The 27,416-nt window shown below is 38.0% G+C and overlaps 1 protein-coding gene across 4 annotated transcripts in view; it reads left to right on the forward strand.

Moving 5' to 3' along the window:
* The first annotated feature begins 547 nt into the window (after positions 1–547).
* LOC113432839 (uncharacterized) overlaps positions 548–27,416 on the forward strand; it is a 50,103-nt gene continuing 23,234 nt past the window's right edge. For 3 of the 4 annotated variants that reach the window (XM_087968503.1, XM_087968502.1, XM_087968504.1), the window contains exons 1-11: positions 548–678; positions 4,567–4,688; positions 8,561–8,675; positions 11,606–11,780; positions 13,454–13,565; positions 15,050–15,156; positions 16,272–16,398; positions 19,463–19,583; positions 21,375–21,460; positions 23,260–23,390; positions 24,044–24,103. In XM_087968503.1, the coding sequence (XP_087824629.1) occupies positions 653–678; positions 4,567–4,688; positions 8,561–8,675; positions 11,606–11,780; positions 13,454–13,565; positions 15,050–15,156; positions 16,272–16,398; positions 19,463–19,583; positions 21,375–21,460; positions 23,260–23,390; positions 24,044–24,103 (1,182 nt within the window). In that variant the 5' untranslated portion in view covers positions 548–652. Of the gene's footprint in view, positions 679–3,990; positions 4,120–4,566; positions 4,689–8,560; positions 8,676–11,605; positions 11,781–13,453; positions 13,566–15,049; positions 15,157–16,271; positions 16,399–19,462; positions 19,584–21,374; positions 21,461–23,259; positions 23,391–24,043; positions 24,104–27,416 lie in introns of those variants that run through there. The other variant, XM_026695060.2, reaches the window with a different exon arrangement.

Below are 27,416 nucleotides of genomic sequence, written 5' to 3' on the forward strand. Positions count from 1 at the left end.
TAAATTACAATTTAAGATAATATATGAATCAGTTGATCAACATATAAAAAGACACTTATCACCAGCAGAAATATAACTTCATCTGTCCTTCTGTCCTTAACATGGAGAGTTGTTTTTATTAGTTTATATCTGAAAAGTAAGATTATTTCTAAACATTCCATCAAAGCTCTTTGACTGAGCAGATGGTGAGGGACTCATTTCAATCAACTAAAATTTAAACCCTCACAGCTAATAGTGGCAGAAGTTTCAAATAATAATGAATAGCCAGGGTGGATGTAAGTCAGGTGTCTAGACAGAGGCAAGCTTATCTTATTTTGGATGATAAATTGACAAAACTACTCTTTGCAATACTGTTATCTTTTGTACTTTTATTTAACTTTTCTGAAAATACAATGCCTCAGAGATTTATTCAAATCTGCTTTTAATTTCTCAAAAGGAAATTTCTCAATTGATGCTGGAAATTTGATATTTTAGTCTCCCCTTCCTTCAGGGCATTGAATGGTTCCAGCCTGCCACCTGTTTTTTTCTGTTAATGTTAATGATAAATAGAGTTGGTCAACACTAGTATGGAGCTGAAATGCAGCACAGCTGAAGCCTCCAAGATTCTTCTGTTGCAATTCCACCCAGCCCCCATTAAAATTTCAGTCAGCGTATGATCGCGAGAAACACATGCCAGAGGTAAGGAGTTGGCTATATGACCATCTTTTTCTCAGAACAAAGATTAATATTCTTCAAATATTAGATCACTGCATGGATGGTAAACAAAAACTTCTCACCATGAAAATCCAAAATAGTTTACTGAGAATACTGTACAGTATTGGCTGAGATAGACAGGAAGGTTTTAAAACACACTGGTGAAACTTGCTTAATTTTTAAAGTAAGAATGGACACAGGTTTAAGTTGATTTGAAATTAAAACCAAACAGTATTTGATTGAGAGGCATATTAATTTAATCTTCCTCCTTGGCATCTGAACTAGAGTCACAAGCCTTTAAACTGCAAGGCCAAAGATACCTTTTGCAATGCTGAAGTGGAAGAATAGATACAAGGCTGTAATTAAAATCGATGTGGTTAAAACTGATTACAAGAAATAATCCTACAAAATGTTTTCAATTATTTTTAATAGAAGCAGAAACAAAAATGTTACAAGATTTTTAAAAAAGCTGTCCTTCCCCCAAACCTGCAGAGCTATTTGTTATTTTGTATAGTCTGCTGAAATAGTTTTTGCTATTTTGTACAATGTTAGTGGAGATCCCAAGGAAACAGACTGAAGTGGGGTTGTGCTTCTGAAAGTGTTTACATTTACATTTTATTTGATTTGTCAATCGCTTACAAGATACAGGTATAAGAATAAATATAGTTTTGAATACATGAGATAGATACTTATAAGAAAAATAAAAAACAATAGGACAGGGACGGTAGGCACAACTGGTGCGCTTATGCACGCCCTCTACAGGCCTTTTAGGAAGGGGGTGAGGTCAATAGTAGACAGTCTAAGGTTAAAGTATTTGGGGTTTGGGGAAGAAACCACAGAGTCAGGTAGAGTATTCCAAACCACTTTGTTGCTGAAGTCATATTTTCTGCAGTCAAGTTTGGTGCGGTTATCCTTGAGTTTGTATCTATTGTGTGCTCTTGTGCTGTTATGGTTGAAGCTGAAGTATTCATTGACAGGTAGGACATTGCAATGTATGATTTTATATACTATATTTAGATCGGACCAGAGGCGGCGTAGTTCTAGGTTTTTTAGGTCTAGAGTTTCAAATCTGGTGGCATAAGGTATTCTGCAATGAGTAGAGGAGTGGAGAACTCTTCTTGTGAAATCTTTCTGGACTTTTTCAATTGTGTTAATATCAGATACATGATATGGGTTCCAGACTGATGAGCTGTATTCAAGTATAGGTCTAGCAAATGTTTTGTATGCTCTAGTTAGTAGTGTGATGTTACCAGAGAAGAAGCGATGTAGGATTAGATTAACAACTCTTAATGCCTTTTTGGCTATGTAGTTACAGTGGGCTCTAGCCCTTAGATAATTTGAGATGAGTACTCCAAGGTCCTTGACAAAGTTTGGATCCTAAACAAGGTCTTGGCTATTTAGTTTGTATTTTATTTTCTGATTTTTTCTGCCAATATGTAAGATAGAACATTTATTTGTTGAGATTTGAAGTTGCCATTTGTTTGACCATTCTGATACATAGTCAAGGTCTTTTTGGAGGATAGTAGTATAGTCTGTGGTGTTGAATAGCTTAACATCATCAGCGAAGAGAACACAATTGCTCTTAATATGATCACAGAGGTCATTTATGTAGAGTATGAAGAGAGTTGGTCCTAAAACACTGCCTTGGGGGACACCACTGTTGACAGGTACAGAATTTGATAGGACGCTCCCAATTTTGACCATTTGTTGTCTGTTTGACAGGAATGCTTGTATCCAGTTATGTAGGTGTCCAGAGATACCATAAGATTTTAGTTTTAGTAGTAGTTTGTCATGTACCACTGAATCAAAGGCTTTACCGAAGACTATGTAGATTGCGTCTATTGCTTTGCCCTGATGGAGTTGTGTAATCCATATGTTTTTGCAGTGTAAGAGTTGCAGATTACAGGATAGTTTTTGTCTGAAACCAAATTGTTTATTAGAGAGTAGGTTGTTTGTCTCTAAGTGGAGGATAATGGATTGGTTAATAATTGATTCCATGACTTTACAGGTGACGCAGCATAAGGAGATTGGTCTGTAATTTTTAAGTCGGCTGGGGTCTTCCTTTTTGAAGATGGGGATGACCGTGGCTTGTGACCATAGTTTTGGCAAGGAGCTGGTCCTGAAAGATTTTTCAAAGATTATGCTTAGAGGTTCGGCTGTGGAAGTGGATAGCTTTTTTAAGAAGTAGGCACATATTCCTTCCAGTCCAATAGAAAGGGGTGGTTTTAAATTGCGCAGTGCTTTTTCAACAATGTCTTCTGTAAAATCGATATGTATTAGATCATTGTAGTTGTCTGTGGTTCGACTAGGAAGTACTGGGCTTGATCCATTGCTGTTTACAAATACTGAGCCAAAGAATGTGTTAAAGAGGTTTGCCTTGATGGTGTCGTCGTTGCAGTCTTTGCCATTAGGCCCTTTCAGGGGTGGAATGGACCTTGAGTCTTTTAGTTTTTTGTTTACAAATTGTAGAAAGCACGGGTGGAATATGTGCATAGAAGGTTTTCCTCTTGTTTAATGTGATAATTAGTGCATTCAGTTTTAATCTGGTGGCATAGATTTTTGTAACGGCTTTTGAAGTTGGCAACGTGACCAGATTTGTTTTTTTGCCAAAGTGATCTCTTTTTGGATTGAAATTTCCTTAAAATCTGTTTTTCCTGGTTTTGGGAGTTGTTATTGGTACATATAGTTTGATGGCTCTTTTGATTTCTAGTAAGAATATGTTGTAATGGTCTTCAACAGTATTGCATCCAGTGAATAGAAATTGCCAATCAAGGGAAGAGAGATCGTTGATTATAAGATCATAGTTGCCTTTTTTGAAGTTATAATTGGGGATTTTGTCGTTGTGATGATTTTTGTGTGGACGTATGTTGAGACAAAAGTCAATCATGTTGTGGTCACTGTTGGAAAAGGGTTCTTTAATTTGTATTCCATAAATTGAATTCAAACTATTGCAGAAGATGAGATCGAGGCAGTTGTTAAGCCTAGTATTGTTTGTTACTAGTTGTTCCAGACCCAGCTTTGGAATTGTGCTTTTAAAATACAACATAGACATAGCACAACACAGATGTTTAACTTTTTGTCTACATTAATCTTTTTAAGTATAGAAGGACACAACTCACCTGCTCCTTTGCTGCACAAAGCGGCAATTTAAAATACTCTACTACAGTTAAATATACCACTATTCTACTATTTTTGAACCATGCACAGATAATTTACCTCAAAGAACTTTTTAGCCTAGTGAAAAGAATTGGTATATTGCAGAATTCAAACTCTATACACACATTTCAGATGGTAGAGAGAAATTCCCTGGGAATTGGACTCTAGCACAAGCCTGAAGACTAAACCTCTGGTCCTGGTGAATGACCCAAATTAGATCCTGCAACATTATCCCGGGACACATATATTTGCCTTCATTCATGAGAATTGGTATGTAATATACAAATTTTACAGATTCCTTTAATGTGTTCCTGTTTTTACAGATTCATTTCAGGTTGCAATGTAATAATAGAATGTATTCACCTATTACTCAAACCATGTGGTTAAATAGAATTGGGTCAAAGGAGAATTAAATAATAATTTAATCAGTTTCAGTCCCAATGCCACTAGAATGTTTTCAGTTCTATTACAGATCTGAATGGAGATGATAATACCTCATTATCTTGGGTTCACATTCCACAAAACCATGCTATGAATTACACGGTTACAAAGCATCTTATGGCTAGATTTGCAATCAAAGTGACAAACAAGTTGTGTTACTGATTAATCTTTGAGCCTGAACCCTGTCTGGAATTTTTTACACATTCTTCCATAACACAAATATTTTTTATTTTGTGTATCGCATTTACCACCATTTCATTTTATTTTTTTTCGCAGATCTGCACTCATGAATTGGTTTTCTATTCTGGCAAAAAATGATTGGAAGACCACTTTTGTATTGTGGAATAGCAATGCTGCATTGGCTCATTATCTACCCTGTTTGAGAAGATCTTTGCATAGTGAGTATATCCTGAAAAGGTTTACTCCTTTTTTTTTTGGAGGCTGGGGTGATCAAATGTGAAAAACACAGGCATAATTTAACTTGCGTGAAGTTTTGTATCTGGACTGTAGATTTAAAGAATTTCGTTTGCTTTCCATTTCAAGTGAATGGACCAAATTCTACACTGCTCAAAAAAATAAAGGGAACACTTAAACAACACAATGTAACTCCAAGTCAATCACACTTCTGTGAAATCACTTAAGTAGCAACACTGATTAACAATCAATTTCACATGCTGTTGTGCAAATGGAATAGACAACAGGTGGAAAGCATAGGCAGTTAGCAAGACATCCCCAATAAAGGAGTGGTTCTGCAGGTGGTGACCACAGACCACTTCTCAGTTCCTATGCTTTTTGGATGATGGTTTGGTCACTTTTGAATGCTGGCGGTGCTTTCACTCTAGTGGTAGCATGAGACGGAGTCTACAATCCACACAAGTGGCTCAAGTAGTGCAGCTCATCCAGGATGGCACATCAACGCGAGCTGTGGCAAGAAGGTTTGCTGTGTCTGTCAGCTTACTATCCAGAGCATGGAGGCGCTACCAGGAGACAGGCCAGTACATCAGGAGACGTGGAGGAGGCCGTAGGAGGGCAACAACCCAGCATCAGGACTGCTACCTCTGCCTTTGTACAAGGAGGGACAGGAGGAGCACTGCCAGAGTCCTGCAAAATGACCTCCAGCGGGCCACAAATGTGCATGGGGCTGCTCAAACGATCAAAAAAAGACTCCATGAGGGTTGTATGAGGGCCTGACGTGCACAGGTGGAGGTTGTGTTTACAGCCCAACACCGTGCAGGACGTTTGGCATTTGCCAGAGAACACCAAGATTGGCAAATTCGCCACTGGCGCCCTATGCTCTTCACAGATGAAAGCAGGTTCACACTGAGCACATGTGACAGACATGACAGGGTCTGGAGACGCCGTGGAGAACGTTCTGCTGCCTGTAACATCCTCCAGCATGACCAGTTTAGCAGTGGGTCAGTAATGGTGTGGGGTGGCATTTCTTTAGGGGGCTGCACAGCCCTCCATGTGCTAGCCAGAGATAGCCTGACTGGCATTAGGTACCGAGATGAGATCCTCAGAGCCCTTGTGAGACCATATGCTGGTGTGGTTGGCTCTGGGTTCCTCCTAATGCAAGACAATGCTAGACCTCATGTGGCTGGAGTGTGTCATCAGTTCCTGCAAGACAAAGGCATTGATGCTATGGAGTGGCCCGCCCGTTCCCCAGACCTGAATCCAATTGAGCACATCTGGGACATCATGTCTCGCTCCCTCCACCAATGCCACGTTGCACCACAGACTGTCCAGGAGTTGGGGGATGCTTTAGTCCAGGTGTGGGAGGAGATCCCTCAGGAGACCATCCACCATCTCATTAGGAGCATGCCCAGGCATTGTAGGGAGGTCATACAGGCACGTGGAGGCCACACACACTACTGAACCTCATTTTGACTTGTTTTAAGGACATTACATCAAAGTTGGATCAGCCTGTAGTGTTTTTTTCCACTTTAATTTTGAGTGTAGCTCCAAATCCAGACCTCCATGGGTTGCCAAATTTGATTTCCATTGATAATTTTTGTGTGATTTTGTTGTCAGCACATTCAACTATGTAATGAACAAAGTATTTAATAAGAATATTTCATTCATTCAGATCTAGGATGTCTTATTTTTGTGTTCCCTTTATTTTTTTGAGCAGTGTATTTTCTTTATTAAAGTTCCAGCTTTAATCATCACAGAGCCTTTGAATAACATTTGTTAATCAGGAAAGTTGCTACCAGGCTCTTGCTTTTCACAAACATTTCTTTCAACATCACCCACCTCCTGATGAAAATATATTGATAAGATATCAGTGCAGTAAAGAATAAAATATATAATATTAAGCCAAATTAAGCAACACAAAATCATTATGTATATTTGTAGAGTAAAACTGAGAGGTGGCAAAAAGAAATGCCGTTAACTTAATTCTAGATTTTCAAATGGAAAAACAGTTTTCTAGACTGTAGACTATAAAGGCTTCAGGCTATCATGAAAATACCTCTGTTTTTGAAAGAAATGATGATTTATGGATTTAAAGATTTAAGAAAGATGTGATTAAATTAGAGGCCAAAGGGATTTGTATGATATCTAAGAGGGAGTGGGGATAATAAGATTGTCTGTTAAAAAGGTTGGCAGTTATTCATATATTCTAAAGTTATTTTATTTTCTCTCTTTATTTTCTTGCATTTCTTCATTCTATGTAAAAAAAAAACTTAAATAATTAAAAAAAAAGAAAATATCTCTGTTTTAAACTCAAGTTTGTGATATCTGGATGGTTTGAAATTATTTTGTGGGGTGTTTTTTTTAATTGTCAGCTACTATTTCTTCTTTGGGTTGTATTTTATGTTTTAACAGTTACCTATATTGTGCTTCTATATTTTAAAACTTTGTTCTAATAAGAACCACTGTAACGAGATGGGTAGTCAAATAAATCTAAATAAATATTCTCTGATCTTTTGAATAAGTGGACAATTATATTCTGTAGATAGTATAGGAGATTTTTCTAACTGATTGTTATAATAACAGAAACCTAATAAAATAAAATGGCTTATAGCTCCCCTATAATGCAGCAGATGGAGATATTACATAATATTACAAAATAATACCCAATTTTCATAAAATATTTGTCGAATATAAAAAAACTATGTCTGAGTCTAGGGTTTCTGTTTTAATTATTATACCAGGAAGGTGTGTTTATCCTACTTAATAAGGAAAAATCAAACTTTAACGACACATCTTTGATTCTCTATTCAAATTGTACATTTGCCTGATTTGTTCACATTGTAAGAAATACGACTTAGAGAAATTAAATTTTTGAATTACAATTTGTAAAATAATTTTGAATTACTCTTTAAATAATGACAAAAAAGGAACAAAACACAAAACACATGATCAATTAAAAAAACTATATAAGTGCTTAAACATGAGTAAAAATATACAGCAGAAAAATGTAAAATGTAACATAAATTCAATAGATAATTATTTAATGTAAATATGCAATTTCATTTCCAATATTTATATAACTATTTTTAACCTACTGTATTTTGTATAAATGAATTTCATTATATTTATCCATGCTTTCTGAGGTAAGATTGTTATTTGTACTGACCAGAATTATTTTATGGGCTTACATAAGTCATAGATAATAATTTATGTAGCCTATATTCTGTATATTATGTAGCCATAGGAGTTAGTTTTACGTAGTAGCTAATGTGTTGATATGCTGGAAAAAACAATGGTTATGTCCTTATTTCCATCCTCAAATAGTTTAAGTACTTTTTAGCATCCATAAAACCATTTAAAGATTATTGTTGGAAGATATATAATTGATCAAGTTAATATAAACCTTATATTTTCATCCCATATAATATCTGGAATTGTAATTTGTGCTTTAATAACCTGAGAATAAGGCACACCTGTCTGCTTCCAGGCTTGGTCCAGAATCTTAAGGAACCATTATTGTTTGGACCAGCCAAACAATGATCTTAATCATTCAGCTTGAAATATTAAATTTCAAGTTAGTATTAAGAGAAAACCAGATCAATTTCTGTTTGTCAGACAAGTCATTTGTGGGCTTTTCCCCCCTGCCTAACTCTAAACATGACTACTTTATATTTATCACTATTAAATGTTAACATATTATTCTGGCAATAACATCTAAGTCCTGTCTAGTCATAAGAAAATAAAACCATACCAATTGCATGGCATAAACATGACATTTTTCTTCATTAAATGGATGAAAGAAAGAAATTGAATCATTCTTGAATCATTAATAATGAGTAAATTTATTTTATTTTAGATGGTGACTTCAACATTCATCCCTTGGTAAAAGAAGCTATGGAGAGTAGAAAACCAGTTGTTGCCTTGGAAAGCACCATAGTCACACATGGCATGCCGTATCCACAGAATCTGAGGTGGGCTACTTCAAGCTTTTACCCGATGCTTCAATTAATCTTAGGTGGATGGGCTTTCTAGATAATCTTCGACATTCTCCTACTTGCACCTAGCGAAGTAATAACATGCTCTGGAAGTTTTTTTTTTCCTGCTATGTCCTCTAGGACAGGGGTCCCCAACTCCCAGTCTGTGGACCAGTACTAGGCTGCAGCAGGCCAGAAACTGGGCCACACAAATGAGCAAAACCTCATCCATGCAGGTAGCACACGAAACCATGCCCCCTCTGGTCCACGGAGAAACCTCTCTTCCATGGAACTGGTCCCTGATGCCCAAAATGTTGGGGGTTGCTGCTCTAGGAAATCATTCAGTTTATTCCCATTCATGATTGAGACATGCTTAAGTCATTCTTACATATAGTGTGTGTGTGTGTGTGTGTGTGTGTGTATAGCTTTGTTCGGGTATTTTCCCACGTCATTGTAGTTGTGCTTTTAAAGTTGTAGCAACGTTTCGGCAGAATCTCATCTGCCATCAGAAGCCTGATGATGGCAGATGAGATTCTGCCAAACGCTGCTACAACTTTAAAAGCACAACTACAATGACGTGGGAAAATACCCGAACAAAGCTGAATGCCATACATGTAAGTACCATAAAAACTTAAGAAAACAATATATATATATATATAGTTTCTTGACTGACATCAAAGTGATGTCAACATAAGCATTTTATCCAGTTGTCATTGCTGATACTTTCTGCCCTCAACAGATTTCTAGTGAATGAATATGCCACCTTGTATTAAAGGATAAGACTCCAGGACCCAACCACTCAATTTTATTGATAATAAGTGGTTTTTTCCATTGCTTCCATCTTGGATGATTTTCTACTTCCCCATGTAACTAGCTATCTCCATTTTTCTGTCAGAGCAATTCCAAAGCATGTGGTTTATTTCCATAACATTCACATTTTCTGGGTAGACATTCGCTGCCTTTCTTAAAATTTCCTCCCCTTTCAACAAAGGCCAACAAATCAAAGGGGTTCTCCCTCACCATCCTTCCCCCTCTGTCCCTTTCGTACCTCTCAAAGTTGAGATAGGACCCCTAGTTCTCTAATTGTCAAGATCTCAGTGGGAAAAACACCCATGCCTTCTTTCTCTAAAGTGAAATTGATTTATTAACACACAAATTTTAAGGTACATATTAATATGGAATGGAACACATTACATAATAGTCCAAATGAACATGAAATGTTCACTCTGACAATCTCATCCTCTCACATCCACCCCATTCACTATATACATATGTGGACCTCACCCCATTCCTAAGAGGTCCTTAAAGGGGGCGTGCATAAGTGCACCAGCATGCCTACTGTCTCTGTCTTGCTGTCCCCATTTATCTGTATTTACTTCCTTTGTTCTTGTTTATGTTCATACTTATACTTGTTATCTTGTACATGTTTGACAAGCAAATAAATAAATAAAATAAAATAAAATAAAAACATCAGCATTAATGTGCTGTTTTCCCTCTTAAGCTAAGAACATTTGATGATAGCAGCAGGATGTGAGATATATTTGCTGTTCATTACATGAGAGGCAAAATCAGATGATCAGTTGTGCATGGGATCAGAGAGTTATTCATTGTGACCATCCTAAATTAAAACAAATCCAAAGATGCTAAGGAATTCCTGGAAGCGTGGCACTCTGACAATATGGCCATCAGTAGATACATAGATATAAACAACATCTACTTAGTGTACAAAAGAGATAATCAACAAGCCAAAAATGGCACAAAATGATGAAAACACCTCTCTACCAGCAATCAGCAACTAGATGAGCATAGATTAGCAAGATTAATATCAGAGCAGCAATCAAGTAATCAATATCCCAATCAACTGCCAAACAAGCTAATTGTAAACAACCCAACCGAAGAACCTCCAAGACCACTCCAACACTGACAGGTCAAACCACTAGTAAATTATGAGCAAATCTCATTCCTTGCTAGCACTGATGATGTTACCTAGTTTGGGTAATGAATCGTCTGCAAGAAAATCAAGCTCAGAGAGCACAAGGACCCCTCATTTCAACTCTGGCCTACAAATATTCTCCAGTTTCAGACTGATGCAGACATGTGTCCGCTTCCCACAAGCCCTGTGAGAAACTGGGGAGCAGGTGGAGGGGAGAAGTTTTTGCGCATGCATGCGCAAAACGTAATCACCGAATTGCTAGTAATGCCAATTGAATCCCACCCCTGCTGTGAAGCGGTATATAAGTCGAAGTGCTATTGCTGTTACAATTGCCTCTCAGAGAACGTGATAGATCTGAAAGTTATAATTTGTTGCTTATATAAAGAAAAGAGAGAAAGCAGAGAGAAATCCTAAAAAAGAGCTGTTTGTGACTCAGCCAGCTTTGTGACGCTGATCTTTTCTATTTTTTACTTTTTAGACTTAACTCAGCTTTGTCTATAACAGAATAAGATGTTAGAGAAAAAAAATACAGGGAGACATCTATAGTCAAAAAACTCCCCTTTCATGTTGGAGTGCTATGACTGATAGATGTTTTTACCAGCACCAACATCTTTGAAACTATTTTATGAATAGAAGAGCCATTTTCCTTTTTTAACTGCAAGGAAGTCTTTTTTTCTGTTGGAAGGTTGCCTGTTTCAAGTCACTGGAACCACTGAATTGTGGTTTCACCAATAAATTATGTTAACTGAAAGCTAACCAGTCCTTTGTATGTTTTATAAGGGACCATATGCTAACAGTGTAACATTTATGCATGTAGACAGAGCTAAATCTGTATATTAAGAGCAAGAGTTTTAGATTGTGCAGAAAAAATAAACTGAATAAAATGAAGTATAAACAGAGCCCATGCATCAGTTCTCTCTTCTCTTAAATATTTTGTTTTTTACCCTTTTCATTTTTCTTTCTTTGTCTGTGTTGCCATATATTGAATTTTCAGCATGGGCAGAGAAGTGGAAGAAATTGTCAGAGCAAATGGGTGTGTGCCAGCAACTATTGGCATATTAAATGGCCGCATTCATGTAGGCTTCCAAGATGAAGAACTTGAAATCCTTGCAACAGCCAAGGACATAATGAAGGTCTCTCGCAGAGACTTCCCCTATGTTCTCAGCCAGGTACTTGATGGATTTCCTCATTATTCTAATTTGCTTGTGCTACCTAAATAATTCAGGGGTAAGGGTCAGTTGGTGGAAGTTTTCCTGTGAGTTAATATGCAAAACAAGTACTCAAACAGATGAGTGAGTGTTTTTTTTGACAGGGTTAAGCAAATTATCTCCAGTTGGCTAGAGTTTGGTGAATTTGCCTTGGGCTTTTGAAACTTTGGAAATGCTATTTCCAAGCAAATATTTGTCATTTCATGTTGAGATACACTTGAATTTCATTTATGGACTTGCTACTCTCTACTGTTTAAGGAAACTAATTATCAGAAGTGCAGTCAGACACAGACAAGCAATAATGTCTACAGAAAAGTTGAAAATAATCAGTACAATTTGTTTCTTAGTTGAGAATGGTCTCTGTCTACAAAGAGATTGAAGTCTCCTTTATACCATAAGCCAGGTTATTTTTTTAGTTGTTTTGTGACCAGACATCTTGGCATTCTTCTGTAAATAAGTAAGCCACTTATAGAAGCTATTTGATGACATGCCTTATGAATGTACTCTCAGCATTCCAGATGTATCCACCAGCCCAAGCAGTTGCCTTTTCCACCCTTCTCACATTCAGCACAACGTTTTCAAAGAGTGCCTTCATTTTCTAGGGAATCTAAGCAGCCCAAGAGCAAGCTTTTTACACTGGAGTCAGCAACATTGGCATTGCCACCCTGATTTTCATCCAGCCTATAAAAAGGAGGCAAAAGGCTGCTTGACTCCATGTGAGTATGAAAAGGAACATTAGTTCTCAGTCTATCTGTTTTGTTTATGCTTGGAAGTTACCATACATCCTGTAACCTCATGTTTGCTTTTCAATTCAATAGAGTCATAAAACCTTAAGAGTTGGAGAAAGGGCTCAGGTACCCTTTCAGCATCTTGAATCTGACTGGCAATGAAGGAGTTCTTTTCACTTCTGAGTAGTACCTACTATTCAGAGGTTTCTCCTAATGTTCCACAAGACAGGGCTTTTTCTGCAAATATTATTTATAAGTTTTAATCTCAGTGTCCAAGGCAACAGAGAACATGTCATTTGTGCAAGAGCTCTTCAAATATTTGAAGTCTTTATTATGACACCCTGTAATTTTTCCTCAGCTATTCTTCCCACACTATTTATTATCACCATTGCCTGAATGTCTAGGAGAAAAACATTTGGGAATAAAGGCAGGTCGTTGTTATCAAAGATAATGCCATAAGGCAAATACGAAGCATTGGGGTTTAAAAGTGCTTTGTTTAAAAAACGGAGCTTGACTGTTTTTGAGGAAGAAGATGCTTCACTTCTTCCTCAAAAAACAGTCCAGTTGCCTTTTTAAATAAAGCACTTTTGAGAAAACTATGATCTGGATAACTGAAAATCTTCATAGATGTATTGGAGTTTAACTGAATTTTTAGACTGAATTGGCATAGAATTCATTCACACATTGCACTAAACCATAATGTTATCTTTTTCTCTTCAGAATAATATAATAATCTAATGTTTTAGCTTAGCATTGTAAGTGAAAGCCATTACGGATTGTTCAACAAAGCATGATTTTAAAAATTCCCAACTTTATTTATGAAAACATTCCAACCATTCACACATATCACTTATTGCTTATTTGAAAAATGTGAAATCTGAATAATCGTTGGTTGTTCCATGACAGGGATTGTCTGGGGGAACTACTGTGGCGGGAACCATGATTGTGGCACACAAAGCAAGAATTCCAGTATTTGTAACTGGAGGAATTGGAGGGGTCCACCGGGGAGGAGAAAAGAGTAAGACAAACATCATTTTAATTACAAATCAAAGCCTTAATTCCAAAATGCTGTGTTACAAAACCATCTACCTTTTTGTTATCCCCTATTGATGGAGCCCTAGTAGGACACCAAATACTTATTTGTTATTGTGCTATTTCAGCATATATCCTTCTCTACAGCTGGCTGAGTAACTAATGTACATAAATGTAAATACATAAAAAGACATAAACTTCACTTCTTCAAAATGTTTAATATATTTTCCTTTGTTCGGTGTTTCTGTATAATGCATTTTTCACTGAACCTTGCATATAATATTTATAAAGATTTCCAGTTATGGGTTCCCAAATAATGAATGCTAAAAAAAGACTTCTGACAGAGCAGTGGGGAAATCCATTTCTACTTAAGCACCAAACTAAACAATGTATCAGATTTATTACATTTAAAGAGTGTAATAAATTTATTATTAATGCATTTATCTTTCAAAAACTGCTGCTTTCAGGGATGTAGGGAATCAGCAAAGAAGATGAACATGCAGATCTACTGTGATGGAAATTCTAATGGGAATCGGCCCCATGGTGATCAGTTTTATGACCGGGACTGCAATTGCAAAAAATCCCTGTATATCCCTATTCATTCCATAGATGGGGAACTTCATTTTTGCTTTGTCTGAAATTGACAATTCATTTAGAATAGGAGAGAACAAGCATCTTGGGCATTTGACCTCTTGTTCTCAGTCCAAGGAAAGGCGGCCTGTTTTGTTGATGGAGTAGCCCAGCTGCACTAACTTTTCAGCACTCCTCTACTCGTTGTAGAATACCTTATGCCACCAGACTTGAAATTCTAGAACTAGAAAACCTTGAATTACGCCGTCTTCGGTCTGACTTAAGCATGGTATATAAAATCATACATTGCAATGTCCTACCTGTCAATGAATACTTCAGCTTCAACCATAACAACACAAGAGCACACAATAGATACAAACTCAAAGTTAACCGCACCAAACTTGATGGAGTAGCCCAGCTGCACTAACTTTTCAGCAACTCTTTATTTCTAATCAGAACTTTAACCTTAGAATTTTGGAAGTCTTTTAAAGGTTTTGGCATACCCAGTCTACGTGCCAACTCTATTGTCTCTAGCCTGAAGCATTGTATCATTCGAAAAAAAAAAAAAAAAAAATTATATAATTGGTTTCTGACTGAGGGAAATGGATCATTAATAGAATAAGGCAACTTCATGTGGAAGGATAAAATAGATTCCTTCCATTCCCCACCATTCACTTAAAACTGAAGAAGTTTCTTGGATGAGAAGTGAAATTTTTTCAAGGAAAAAAAAACCAAGAAAGTTCGATTGCCTTTTACAAATGTACCTTTGGGGAAATTTCATATACTATTATTTCATTATAGCATTTTAATATTTTTCTCCTGAGAAGTGTGAAAATAATTGGGTAATATTTGAGAGGTTCCTTCAGAATTTGTATTTATATTTTATCCTATTTTTTTCAGCTTTGGATGTGAGTGCTGATCTGACTGAGTTAAGTCGTACTCCAGTTGCTGTAATTTCTGCAGGTGTTAAGTCTATACTTGATATCGGCAGGACACTGGAGTATTTGGTAAGCTATAAAATTATAGAATTTCAACATAATCATTGGCTCAATGTCTCAAAATGTCAGGCCTGGTATGTTAACAAGTAGGATCTTTGTCCATTTGAAGGAGAGATTGAAGTGATTTGTGGGTAATTGGAGTTTAAATATATTTTAAAATGCATAAAATGCTGGACAGTACTTTTTCTGTGGCAATGTTTTGTTGTGGAAACCTATTCTTGTTTAGTTTTAGAAGATGGCCAAACATTTTTGCTGAATGGTCTTAATCAATTTACAAGTCTGTAAATTTTAAATGAGATGTTTCCCTATTTTATTTGTTTAATTTGATATTTTATTGATCTTCATTTGTAATGCATTAGCTTTAAAGGGGGCAAATAAATACTGCTACTAAAAGTAATACATTATTTTAGTATAAAGTATAAAAATAAAATTAATATCCTTGTATTTCTTAGCAAATAGAGATGCAATTAATATTGTTTGCATGATTTGGTTATGGGAAGTGTTCCAGAATGCAGTGTTTAGACTATTGGAGGTTTGTTCCACCCTTGCAGGATACATATTAATTCTGAAGTTTTTGAATTGGTTGCCAAGACACATCTGGCCTAACTGAAAATGCTTGCTATTACTTGCAAAGCCTTTCACTGTACAGCTCCAAGATATATCAAGCACCTGCATCTATGGAGTCCCAGGAACAGAGGTGGTATTCAGCAGGTTCTGACCAGTTCTGGAGAACTGGTAGCAGAAATTTCAAGTAGTTCAGAGAACCGGCATATACCACCTCTGACTGGAGATTTTACAGTATCCTTCCCCTGCCATGCCCACCAAGCCATGCCAACAGAACCTGTAGTAAAAAAATTTGAATCCCACCACTGCCCAGGGAACAAGGTAAATATGTTCTATGTCTCATATAATTGAACTAAATAATAAATACACTGTAGTTCAATCACATTGTAATTTGTAGTCCAGGATAAACAATGTTGTACATGTAATAGAAGTAATGTTCCCAACATTAAGAGATTGTTGTTATCCAATTTTTAAAAGAAGAAACCTGCACTGGGTATCAGCTTTTCCTTCTACATGGCACTGTGTCCTTTCAGTCCACCTTTCTTGTCTTACTTCTGCAGGAAACTCAAGGAGTCTGTGTGGCCACCTTTGGAAAATCAAGAGAATTCCCAGCCTTCTTCTCTCACCGAAGTGGCTTCCAGGCACCATACCAGGTGCAGGATGAGAAAGCTGCTGCTCAACTAATTGGTGAGCTGTCAGTAGAATAAGATGCATCTTGGATAAGTGGAATCTGAATGGAAGTTCAGCTGAGAAGCTTTTCAATTTCTCTCAAAAACTGCAAAGCTTTACACGCCTGGTGGAGGTCAAAAGCTCACTGACCTCAATAAGGTTTTCTTCTACATTACTACACCTAGGATCAAGCTAAAGCCACCCCAAATTTCCCCTTTGTATCTTCAGCTGTTCTGTCTCTCTTTCTCCTTGACATCTTCTGTTCTATCCTTCTATAGGCTTCGAATCCTATACCCACAACTGCCATTTTCAGCAATTCCCAAGGCCCAATTTGTATATGCCACAAAATTAAGTGCTAAAAATGTTTCTGAACTGTACCACACTATTGCAGTGGAAGTTGACATGTTGACTGCTGACTCTGCCCCTCTCAACCAAAACCTACCCAATGCCCACCGCCAAAACCCCACTGAAGGCTGGTGTAGTTCACTTCTTGTTTTACTGTTTTTTTGGTATGCATTTTTTCTGATGTAAGCATTGAAGCATAAAAATTCTTATATGAAATCTAAAGTACTACAGAACATGTAGAGCATGTTGATTCTGTTGAACTGCAGCCTTTGAACACTCAGTTACTGTATGTTGTACAAAGCATGTGTTGTCTTTCTACAGACATCAAGGTCTCTTACTTCTACTGCTTTTATCTTTGCAATTCTCTAACCTATTGTTAGAATACCATTATATATTCCAATTTTATGTATTTTACAAGATCCCCATATCTATTCACTATTCCTTGTCCCAGTCAGGGTTTCTATTTTCATTTGATTTATATTCCACCCTTCTGGTCTGGCAAAGCTGTTAAAAAGATTTAAAACAAATAGAATATAAAAAATAACAATACAGATTCAATTAACAAATAAATACAATTAAAAAGAGGACAAAATAAATAAATTCAGATCTGTGAGTTGGAAGGGAGTTCAACTTTGAAGAGAATGCATTCCTTAGCATAAAAGAAATGCAGAAGAGGATTCCCTTCATGTTCCAGAAAGAAGAGTTTATGACATTTTCTTTCTTTAAAAGGTCTGTCCTAGTACTCTTCACATCTGTCAGGTTTATTGTTAAATTGGCGGTGCCAGGAATGTAGGCAAAACCTTTTAAACAGTTAACAGCGTTTATTCAACACAAACGGGTTACCCATGGCAGCCACAAGTTAACAAGTATGCGCGTGGTGGCAGGCAACAGCTGACGCCTTCTGACAGCTCTTTTTATATGGTAGCTGTCAGACCAGCCAGCCAATCAACAACGGCCCCAGCTCCCGCTTAAAATGCAGATGGAGGAGAGAGCCACATTGGAACGTAACATTTATCATGAGATAGACAATCTCTTAGAGACAGTTCTTCTCTTCTACCAAACGCAGACACTGCTTGATTAGGTAGAAAACTAGCATGAAATTTGCTAATCCCATGAATCATCATCCCCATCCTACCTCAACCTGTTGTAACTACTTGTATTTAGTATTTATTTGATTTGTCAATCGCTTACAAGATACATGTATATGAATAAATATAATTTTGAATACATGAGATAGATACTTATAAGAAAAATAAAAAACAATATGACAGGCACGATTGGTAGAGAGACACAAATACATCCTGGAGATTCCCCTTTGTCCCAAAATTAAAAAAAAAATATTGATACATCTAAGGAACTTAAAGCTATCTCACTTGTTGCCTAGGAAGTAGGAGGTGAGATGAAGGCAATTTAATAGGTGCATGACTGGAAAACACATTTGCTAAGACATGTTTATGTCTTATAGTAGTTAGGTACATGGTGGGGGGGAAATAATAGACCCTAAGCAGTTTAGGACTTTAAAATATAATACAAGGACTTTAAATTATTCCAGGTAATCAGTTTGTAGCTATTGCAGATTTTTCATACAGGAATCCTATGATCCCCTCTATCTTACACTGGTAAACACATTTTGTACCAACTGTAACTTCTGGATACTTTACAAAGGGAGAACATTTGTTTTGTACTCTTTAGACTCTGCTGAGACTTTCTGTTCACTATTGATCTACAGCAGCATCCAACCATCACCAACATATCAGTTATGGCTTTATATTACTATGACTTAGTGACATTATAAAGCGTTGTAATCAGTAGTGAGAAATAGTGCAGTACAATGGAGGTAGAATGTGGAGATAAGGGGTGGGATTCAAATTTTTTAACAACTGGTACTGTGGGTGTGGCTAGGTGGGCATGGCTAGGTGGATGTGGCCATGTGACTGGGTGGGCATGGCTTCTTTTTGTTTGCAGCATCCCCCCAACCTGGTTTTTTTTGCCTCGTGGGCCTCAGGGAAGCCTCCTGAGAGGGCATTTTTGCTCCCAGAAGGCTTCCCTTGGGCCCAGGAAGGCAAAAAATGGGGCGGGGGTGCAGCACCCACCCCCTCCCCCGCACACCCCTTTTTGCCTCCTCAGCCTCAGGGAAGCCTCCTGAGTGAAGCAGTAAGACAGCGAGGGGATCCTGACACAGCTGATCATCAGAACAGCTGATCGTGGGGAGGGGGGGAAAGAAATATCTTAAGGAGTGACTGGGTGGGGGAGAACGCAGTCAGCAATGTTGGGCATGCGCGCGATGTCATGTATGTGCAATAAGTACTGACTGGGCAGGGAGGGGGTGAGTGGAGAGGGGCGGATGGAGGGGCAGGTGGAGAGGGGTGGAGCCAACCAGGAGTATGGTTTGCCAGTTCTCCGAACTGCGCAGAATCATAACAACCGGTTCTATAGAACCAGTCCAAATTGGTAGAATCCCACCCCTGGTGGAGATCCATATTGTTTTCACTTTCAGCTGCAGTTCTGATTGGCCCAGTCTATCTCAGCCTTTTGTTCTTTGCGTTATGTGTGAGACACTTTTGTGTCATGTCTGTTTGTTTGCTTTTTTTTGTTTATTCGTTCAGTTTGTAGGGTCACCCATCTCAACAAATGATTCTGAATGGCTCCATATATCGTGCACGGGACATTAACCATTGATTGAATTGTTTAATAAAGATAAGGCCATGGTCCAACAAAGACTCTCTTTTTTTCTCAGCCAGGTCATTAACTTTGCAGCTGGGCAGTGGAGTCCTGATTGCCGTTCCCTGTCCTCCACATGAAGCTGCTTCTGGGCAGCTTATTGAACAAACAATCCAGCAAGCTTTGGATGAAGCTCAGTAAGATTATTTTTTAATACACTATCAATTCATGTATTAACAGCACAGTAATAGGCATGCAAAATCTCCAGTTCAGACCTATTCAAATGCAACAAAGGGGAAAAAAAGGAAAAGAAAAAATAACAACTAGCGGAGTGACATAACCCAGTTTTTCATATATATTTTTCTTTTTCTTCTGAAGAAGGCAGGGTTTTGGGGAGAAATAAAAATATGACAAAAACCAGATGGCACTATTAGCCTTAACAGGGATGGAAAAAACAACGGGGTGGGGCATAAGAGGGAGAAAAAAAGCAACTTACGTTTGACAAAGGAAATATGGTGACTGGATTTTTTTTTCTAATTCCAAATTTTTTAAAAAAAACAGCATGGGAAAAATATAGTACTGCTTTATAAAGCCTTAGTAACACTGCATCCAGTATTGGCCACCACATTACAAAAAAAGTGTTGCGACTTTGGAAAAAGTGCAGAGAAGAGCAACTAAGATGATCAAAGTCCTTCATAAAATGTACGAAGAACAGTTGCAGATTTTGAGCATGGCTAGCCTAGAGAAAAGAAAGACAAAGGAGGGCATGGTAGCATATTCCAGTATTTTAGAGGCTGCCACAAAGAGGAGGAGGTCAATTTATTTTCCAAAGCACCAGAGGGAAGGACAAGAAACAATGGATGAAAACTAATTAAGGACAGAAACAACCTGGAATTGAGGAGGAGCTTCCTAACAGTGAGGACAATGAACCAATGGAACAGCTTGCTTCAGAAGTTTTGGCTGCTTCATCCCTGGAGGTTTTTAAGAAGAGACTGGAGAGTCACTTGTCTGAAATAGAGTCTCCTACTGAAATAGGGGGCTGGACTAGAAGTCCTCCTAGGTCCCTTCCAGCTTTATTCTGATTGAAACTTACTTTGCACTATTCTGATTAATTAATAAGCCCATGAGACACCTTTTACATTTTATCTTTCATCACTTTGTCTCAACCCAACCTCCCAACTGTAACGTTGCGACTTGATCATTCTGATATTTGAGGTTAAATATATACTGTAGTGATTATATATAGGAGGTTCTTTGAGTATTCAGCATCAGAGCAATGTAAATTCTAGGAGTGTTAAATTTTAAACTAAACAGCAAAGGGGTCCAAATCTGTATAATGGCAGATTATGATTCATGATCTCAAAAGGAAAGGGATTGGATTGCAACGTTGTGTCCTATAGATTCAATACCATCACCCTACCCCCATGGACACCACTGCCTCCAAGGAAGATTGTTTTTGGGTGTTTACTTTTGTACATGCCCAGGAATATTTTCTAACTTTTTTCTAACTTCTGCAACAGTAGGCAAAGTTAAAGTAGTGGATTGTCTACTTTAGATCTCTTACTGTTTTGTTTAAAGACAATATTTGGGCCATAATACCGATAGAGGGCTAAATCTTTCTCCTTGGGACATTTCCCCACAATTCAAAACTTGCCAGCTTAATTCAAAGGAAGAGACACTCGTGCGTTTTCATTCATTGAACATTTCAGCTTCAGGGACAGGATGAACTAGGTAAATAATGCTGGGATCCCAGTTCAGATTGCTTTCCCCAATGTTCACAGTTTGAGCAGTTGCAATCACAAATCCCCTCCTGTGTTTCCTGTCAAAAATGTATCATCCTTGAGGAAACTTTTTTCAAGGTTCCTCCCAATCAGAAGTGTTTTGATAAGAGGTTTTTTTTCTTTTCTTTCTTTCTGCAAAATATCTAATTCTGTAAATGGATTAGCTATCAATCATGCAAGGCGCTATGCTTGTTGTTCCACTTACAGGAAAAAAAAGGTCAAAGGGAAGGAGCTCACACCCTTTTTGCTGCAGAGGGTAAATGAGTTATCTGGTGGAGAATCACTGAAGTCCAGTATCCTTTCCTAACCCCACAGCATCTTCTGCAGCTTTTCAATCTCTCCTCCCCTCAAATACAACTTCATGATTTCTTCTTGCTCTATCCATACAGGGTTCTGCAATATTGCTACCTGACCTGTCCTTCAAAAGTCACTGAGTCACACCCAAAGCATGTTTTTACTGATCTCAACTGAAGTTGGAGTAGCAAAACAGCTCAAATTGCTCTGAGGGTAGGCAACCAAGGGAAGCAATCAGAAAGCAAAGAATATTTTATTTTTTATTTATTTATTTATTTGATTTGTCAATTGTTTACAAGATAATAAGTATAAGTGTATACATAGTTATGAATACATGAAATGGGTACATATAAGAAAAATAAAATAAAAATAAAAGAAACAATAGGACAGGGACGGTAGGCACATTGGTGCGCTTATGCACGCCCCCTACAGACCTCTTAGGAAAGGGGTGAGGTCAATAGTAGACAGTCTAAGGTTAAAGTTTTTGGGGTTTGGGGAAGAAACTACAATAAGAATAGGGGCAGTATGGAAGCAGGCATGGTTCCTCCATCTGTGAGACACAAGACCATGAATCTAAATTGCTCCTTTAGGAAAGTCATAATTGAGAAGTTATTCCTATTTGCAGAATGTTTATGGTAATTTACAGCCAGATCGTGTCAATGGCAAAGGTATAGATAGGGTTTTCCACATTGGGCTTCCCAAAACACCAGTTTACCAGTTTGGTTTCTTTGTTGTTTATTTGCTGTAACAATAGAAATTGGTATTCGTTTTTTTCTAGAAGAGACTACCATAGAAACCTGACTCTCCTTGCCATTAGCAAAAATCCTTAGTCTCCCTTTTGGCTTGGAAGATATCTGTGTTTTAGGCAGAGTAGTTGGATTTTGGGGGTCAAGTAAGAGCATTTGTGAGAGGAAGAGGTTCATTTATGCAAAATACAAATTCATACTTCCCTGTTCATCTTGGAATCCAGAGTCCCTAGAAAGAATGTCTATGTGCAAATTTGAGCCAGTCTTTTGCAAAAAACAACATTTAGAAAATCTTCATTGGAAACAGAAACGATTAACTTGATCTGTGGCACTGTGTTGATAAGCAGCAGACCTTCCAACCTAGAGTCGATGAAAAGATTCCAGTGGAGTCCTTCATCCTCTACTAATAGGTATGCATGACTCAACTGTTTTGCTGTGGTGTTTGCAGAAATTGGACCAGATGGGAATTCAAAACTCTTTTTGATCTTAAATTCTTATGGCAATCATTTTTAAAATTCCAGTAAGCGTGTTTCATGATTGGTTGATATTTCATCCTGCATCGTAATAGTAGAATCAGAAGATACTAGGATGGCTATCTATGTTACATGACAAATATTGTGTATTTGTATAAATTGTCTTGTTTCGTTCTAGCTCAAGTTTAGCCTGTGTATATGTCAGTATATGTAAATTTTAATGCAAACGTTCCTTTTTTCTATAATATATTTTCTCTTTTGAAGTAATGTCTATATGGCCATCCCAGAAGGCATAAGAGTAGCTTTAGAAAACAGGGTGGGTTTTGAGGGTTTTGAGTTTTTCTTTTTCTTTCCTTGTTATTGTTAATTGCATAAATATCCCATCTTTTCTCTGAGAATGAAAGGTGATTTACACAAGAGTGAAACATTCCTTCTAATTTTATTCCTGTAACAATTACTCGGTGAGGTAGGATCCAATATAGGATCCCAGTATTCCACATTTGGCATCCTAATTACCATACCTTACTGTTTCAATTCTTGAGTTGTTATATTTTTCTTTCCTTTATCAATTGGTATCAGATATTGCATTGATCAAGAATAATGCCATAGTGGGCAGTCGTATTGCTGTAGCCCTGAATAAGCTCCAAAAAGGTCAGGGCAGGAGAGGCAGCTTGTCTCAAAATGAAAACACACCTGATGTGCCAAGACCAGTGAGTACTTATCCCTGTTTTTGCCTTTTTTTCAAGAGTTTTGGTGCGTGAATGATTGGCTGAGCTGGGCCATTCTAATTGTTAAAGTGTCTGAATCATTTAGGTGAAGGGTATCAATCTCAATTTAATTGAGGTCTGCATCAGGGCTGTGGTTGACCTTGGGGGGTTGTGGGGCATGGCTGACTGGGTGGCCAGGGCCAACTTGGTGGGCATGGCCAGCTTGACGCCACTCCTCAAGCTGCTGATATGTTTCCTCTTCACACTGGGTACACTGATCCGAAGTGATGCAGGCTGGCCCCTTACATTTTCCATCGTGGACCGGATACGGCCCGCGGGCATTGCATTTCACACCTCTGATTTAGGTCAATGTTTACTGTTTACTGTGTAGATGTCTTAGACTTAGACAAAGGATATTTCTACTGTCAACCAGCACTATTTACTGGACTATAGGCCATAGAAAAGCCTAAGATCTGATAGGAAAATAATTTTAGATAATGAGAGGCCCTGAGCAGCTAGTTGCTCTGCATTCTTGGAGCAATTTATCTGCTTAATTGAATATTCAATTTACACTTTAAAGTGGAAGAGCTGTAAAAGTCAAATAAAAGTCCAACTGAATGCTTGATAACATTTTCACATTTCTGTTTCCTTTTCAGGTAGTCATTGGTGGCATCAACATTGACATCATAGCCAAGGCAAAAGCTGCAACAATTAAAGTAATTGCAATTGCATTTAATAATATTCAGATTTTACTCTCCATTTGGTCTGTGACTTCAGAACTTACTATCTTCTTTTCTGAATAAGAAGTATGCAGGCTGGACTGAGACAATAATAGAACACGGAGACCAAGTTAAATTCAAACTGCTTGTAGAATAGCAAGTAAATTTGAAATGCAGATCACCCACTGCCAGCATAAGCAAAGGAAAAAAAAAAAACATTTTTTAGAGTCTTCAGTCAAAAGTGCATATTGCTGACTATCCTCATTCTGACCACCAAGGCCGCCTATTCTTTAAAAAGACTTATATACAGGGTTCAGCACTCACTCCTTATATCAGCCTTGAAGCTGATCTCTCAAATTTTCAGAGACATTAAAAAAAATTAACCACAGAATAACAAACCAACAACACAGCCGCAGAAGTCAAAAGTCAAGAAGTCAAAAGGTTGAGACCCTCAATTTTTGGCGCAAAAGCAGCCTTTGTGTTAGAAACAAAGGCAGGGAGAAGCAGAACTCTGTATGCAATTCTAAGTTCAGATTGCTTAGGATCTGAACAACCAGTAAGTGAGCCTGAAGATCTAGAGGTCCACCACAAAACAAAGCCGAGGTTGAAGTCTGTTGGTCCATTTTATCCCCTGGTCAATCTGTATCCATTTGTTGTGATGGTGCTACAGTGCACAGAGGTTTTGCTCCTGGAAATTCACAGCTGAGGTGCAGAAAGTAATTCCTATGACTTCTACCATCAAAAGCAATGAGTTGAGACCCTGGCCTCTTATGAAGAAAAACAAAACAAAACGGTGGGCCATCTTTTACAACGGATGGCAGCATTAAGTTAAACACCACATTGAAATGTATCGGCCAGGTTGATTGCAGGTTACAGATACTACTGATTCAAAAGTAATAGCTGCCCAGAAATCCCATCTAGTGGGAATATATTGCTAATAACATGAATCAAAAGCAGTGGAAATGTTTCATAGCAGATACTGCTTACCTAAGCAACGGCTTGAATAGAGATGTTTGCTTTGTTCTGTGCCTAGATGGAATATTTGGTGCCAGGTGATATAAAGACAACCTTTGGGAAAACCAACCATTGTTGCATTTCCAACTGTCAGTGATTTATCTGACAGGTGGCTCAACCGAAGAATAAAAGAGGTGCAGTAGTGAGATTTCATTAACATGAACTATGAAAAACCTTCCTAATGCTTAGAGACAGAAAGAAAACACACACTATGATAAATGAACCCAGATGAAGTGTTATACTATACAGGTAGTCATTGACTTACAACAGTTCATTTAGTGACCGGCTCTGCAACAGCTCTGAAAAAAGTGACAACCATTTTTCACACTTATGACCATTATAGCATCCCCATGATCACCCAATCAAAATTCAGATGCTTAGCAACTGACTCATATTTACAACGGTTCCAGTGTCCCAGGGTCATGTGAACCTTTTTGGTGACCTTCTGACAAGCAAAGTCAATCGGGAAGCCAGGTTCACTTAATGACCGTGTTACTAACTTAACATCTGCAGCGATTGGTCTGCAGGAAAGATTGCAAAATGGGGCAAAATTCACTTAACAAATGTCTCACTTAGCAACAGAAATTTTGGGTTTAATTGTAGTCGTAAGTCTTGGGCAACCTGTAGTTTATAAGACTTGCAAGGACTGACGCAGGTAAAAGAATCAGTTGAATAAAAAGCATCTGTAGGAATTCCTGATATCAGTCCAGGAGACAGAGACATATTGTAATAGGACCAAAAAGCGACATTCCTACATTAGATGTCTTAACTGAAATGTGTTGGACTATAGAAATTGTGGGAATTGCTATCTGTTTCCTCGCGCGCGTGCAAGGACAACGGGCCTTCTGGTAGTTGTTTGTAACACGAGGCGAGGGACAAGGTCGAAATGTTGCCACTTCTTACCCAGAATTGTAGCAAACTTAAACTTTACAGCTTTGTATTCTCATATGGTATTTTGTGTGATGTAATGAGTTTGTAACAACACACTAACAAAAAATTGCAAACGTTAACAAAGATTGCTTCTAATAAAAGAGGGTGTCAGAGCTTGCCCTGGGCTCTCATCCCGATTTGGCTTCAAGACGACTGCCTCAGTGTCTTCATTCATGAGAGACCACCATAACTGGTGACCCCGACGTGATCATCTGCGAGGTGGTACGTCTTTGGACCATCCATACTCATCGGCTGGCATAGCCTTGGTATACCTCATCCCTGATTCGATCGCAGGCGATCGCCGTGGACCCTTCGTGAGTATGGGTGGAGGATTCTCTCGGGACCAGAAATTGCACATTGAGGAACTAAGAGAATCAACCAAACGAAATTTTTCCTTTTTAAAAGAGGGGCTCTCTTGAAAAACCCCTCAGTAAAGCCTCTTTAGCCGAAATGACGGCTGCAGCTATCACCAGAGGTAATAAACCATCTGGTAACTGTCACAATTGTGGGAAGCCTGGTCATTTTAAATCACAATGTCTAGCCCCGCGGGGGGGCAGCAAAGCCCTCCGCCAGCAGAGATGCTCGACAGTAGAGGGGCCGGCAGCTAGCCCCTCTCCCAAGGCTGCCCATATACCATCCACTGTGTATGAATTATCAATGGCAGAAGATGTGTTCATATCCTTTCCCCATCTCTGTCAGCACACAGCTTCCTCCTTCTGCCTCCTTCTTCTCCGATAAAACTGCTCTTACAATCTCACCCTCATGCCCTTCTCATAGGAATCTCTGTGGTTCCCGTTCTGCTCTATCCTTCCTCAAAACTCTCAGCCTCTCTCTCTCTTTTTTTTAACAAACTTTGTTAATTTTTAAAGACATGCAGAACATGGATACACAGAAACACAAAACATAAAAGCATAAAAAATCTCTTTTCTGAAAGTTGCTTAGTCCCAGGTCAAAACTCTTGGTACAGACACAGATTCAGATTCATGTTCATTTTGCATACCATTGGCATTTTGCATACCATTGGCATTTTGCATACCATTGGCATTTTGCATACCATTGGCATCTTATTGGCATTTTCAATTTTCTACATAGCTTCTCCTCTCTTTTGAATTTTCTCGGTTTTATTTTTTTAATCTCCTCTCAATTCGAATCATAGTTTGTTATTCTTTGTTCTATTTCCAGTTTCTTCTTTGAAGAAAACTTCTCCTGTGCACTGAATGGAGTGTGATGCCTTTAACTCTTTCCCCTATATTTGTAATACTTAATATAGAACACATAATTTGCACTGGGATTCTATCTGGTGCATTCTGAAATTGTGCAGTATTGTTATTCATTAGTGTTGATGTTCATTTGTGTCTTGAACATT

Source organism: Notechis scutatus, chromosome 6 (assembly GCF_049901735.1).
Source record: "Notechis scutatus isolate UNSWTSFEM ecotype Mainland chromosome 6, rNotScu1.2, whole genome shotgun sequence".
NCBI lineage: Eukaryota > Metazoa > Chordata > Lepidosauria > Squamata > Elapidae > Notechis > Notechis scutatus.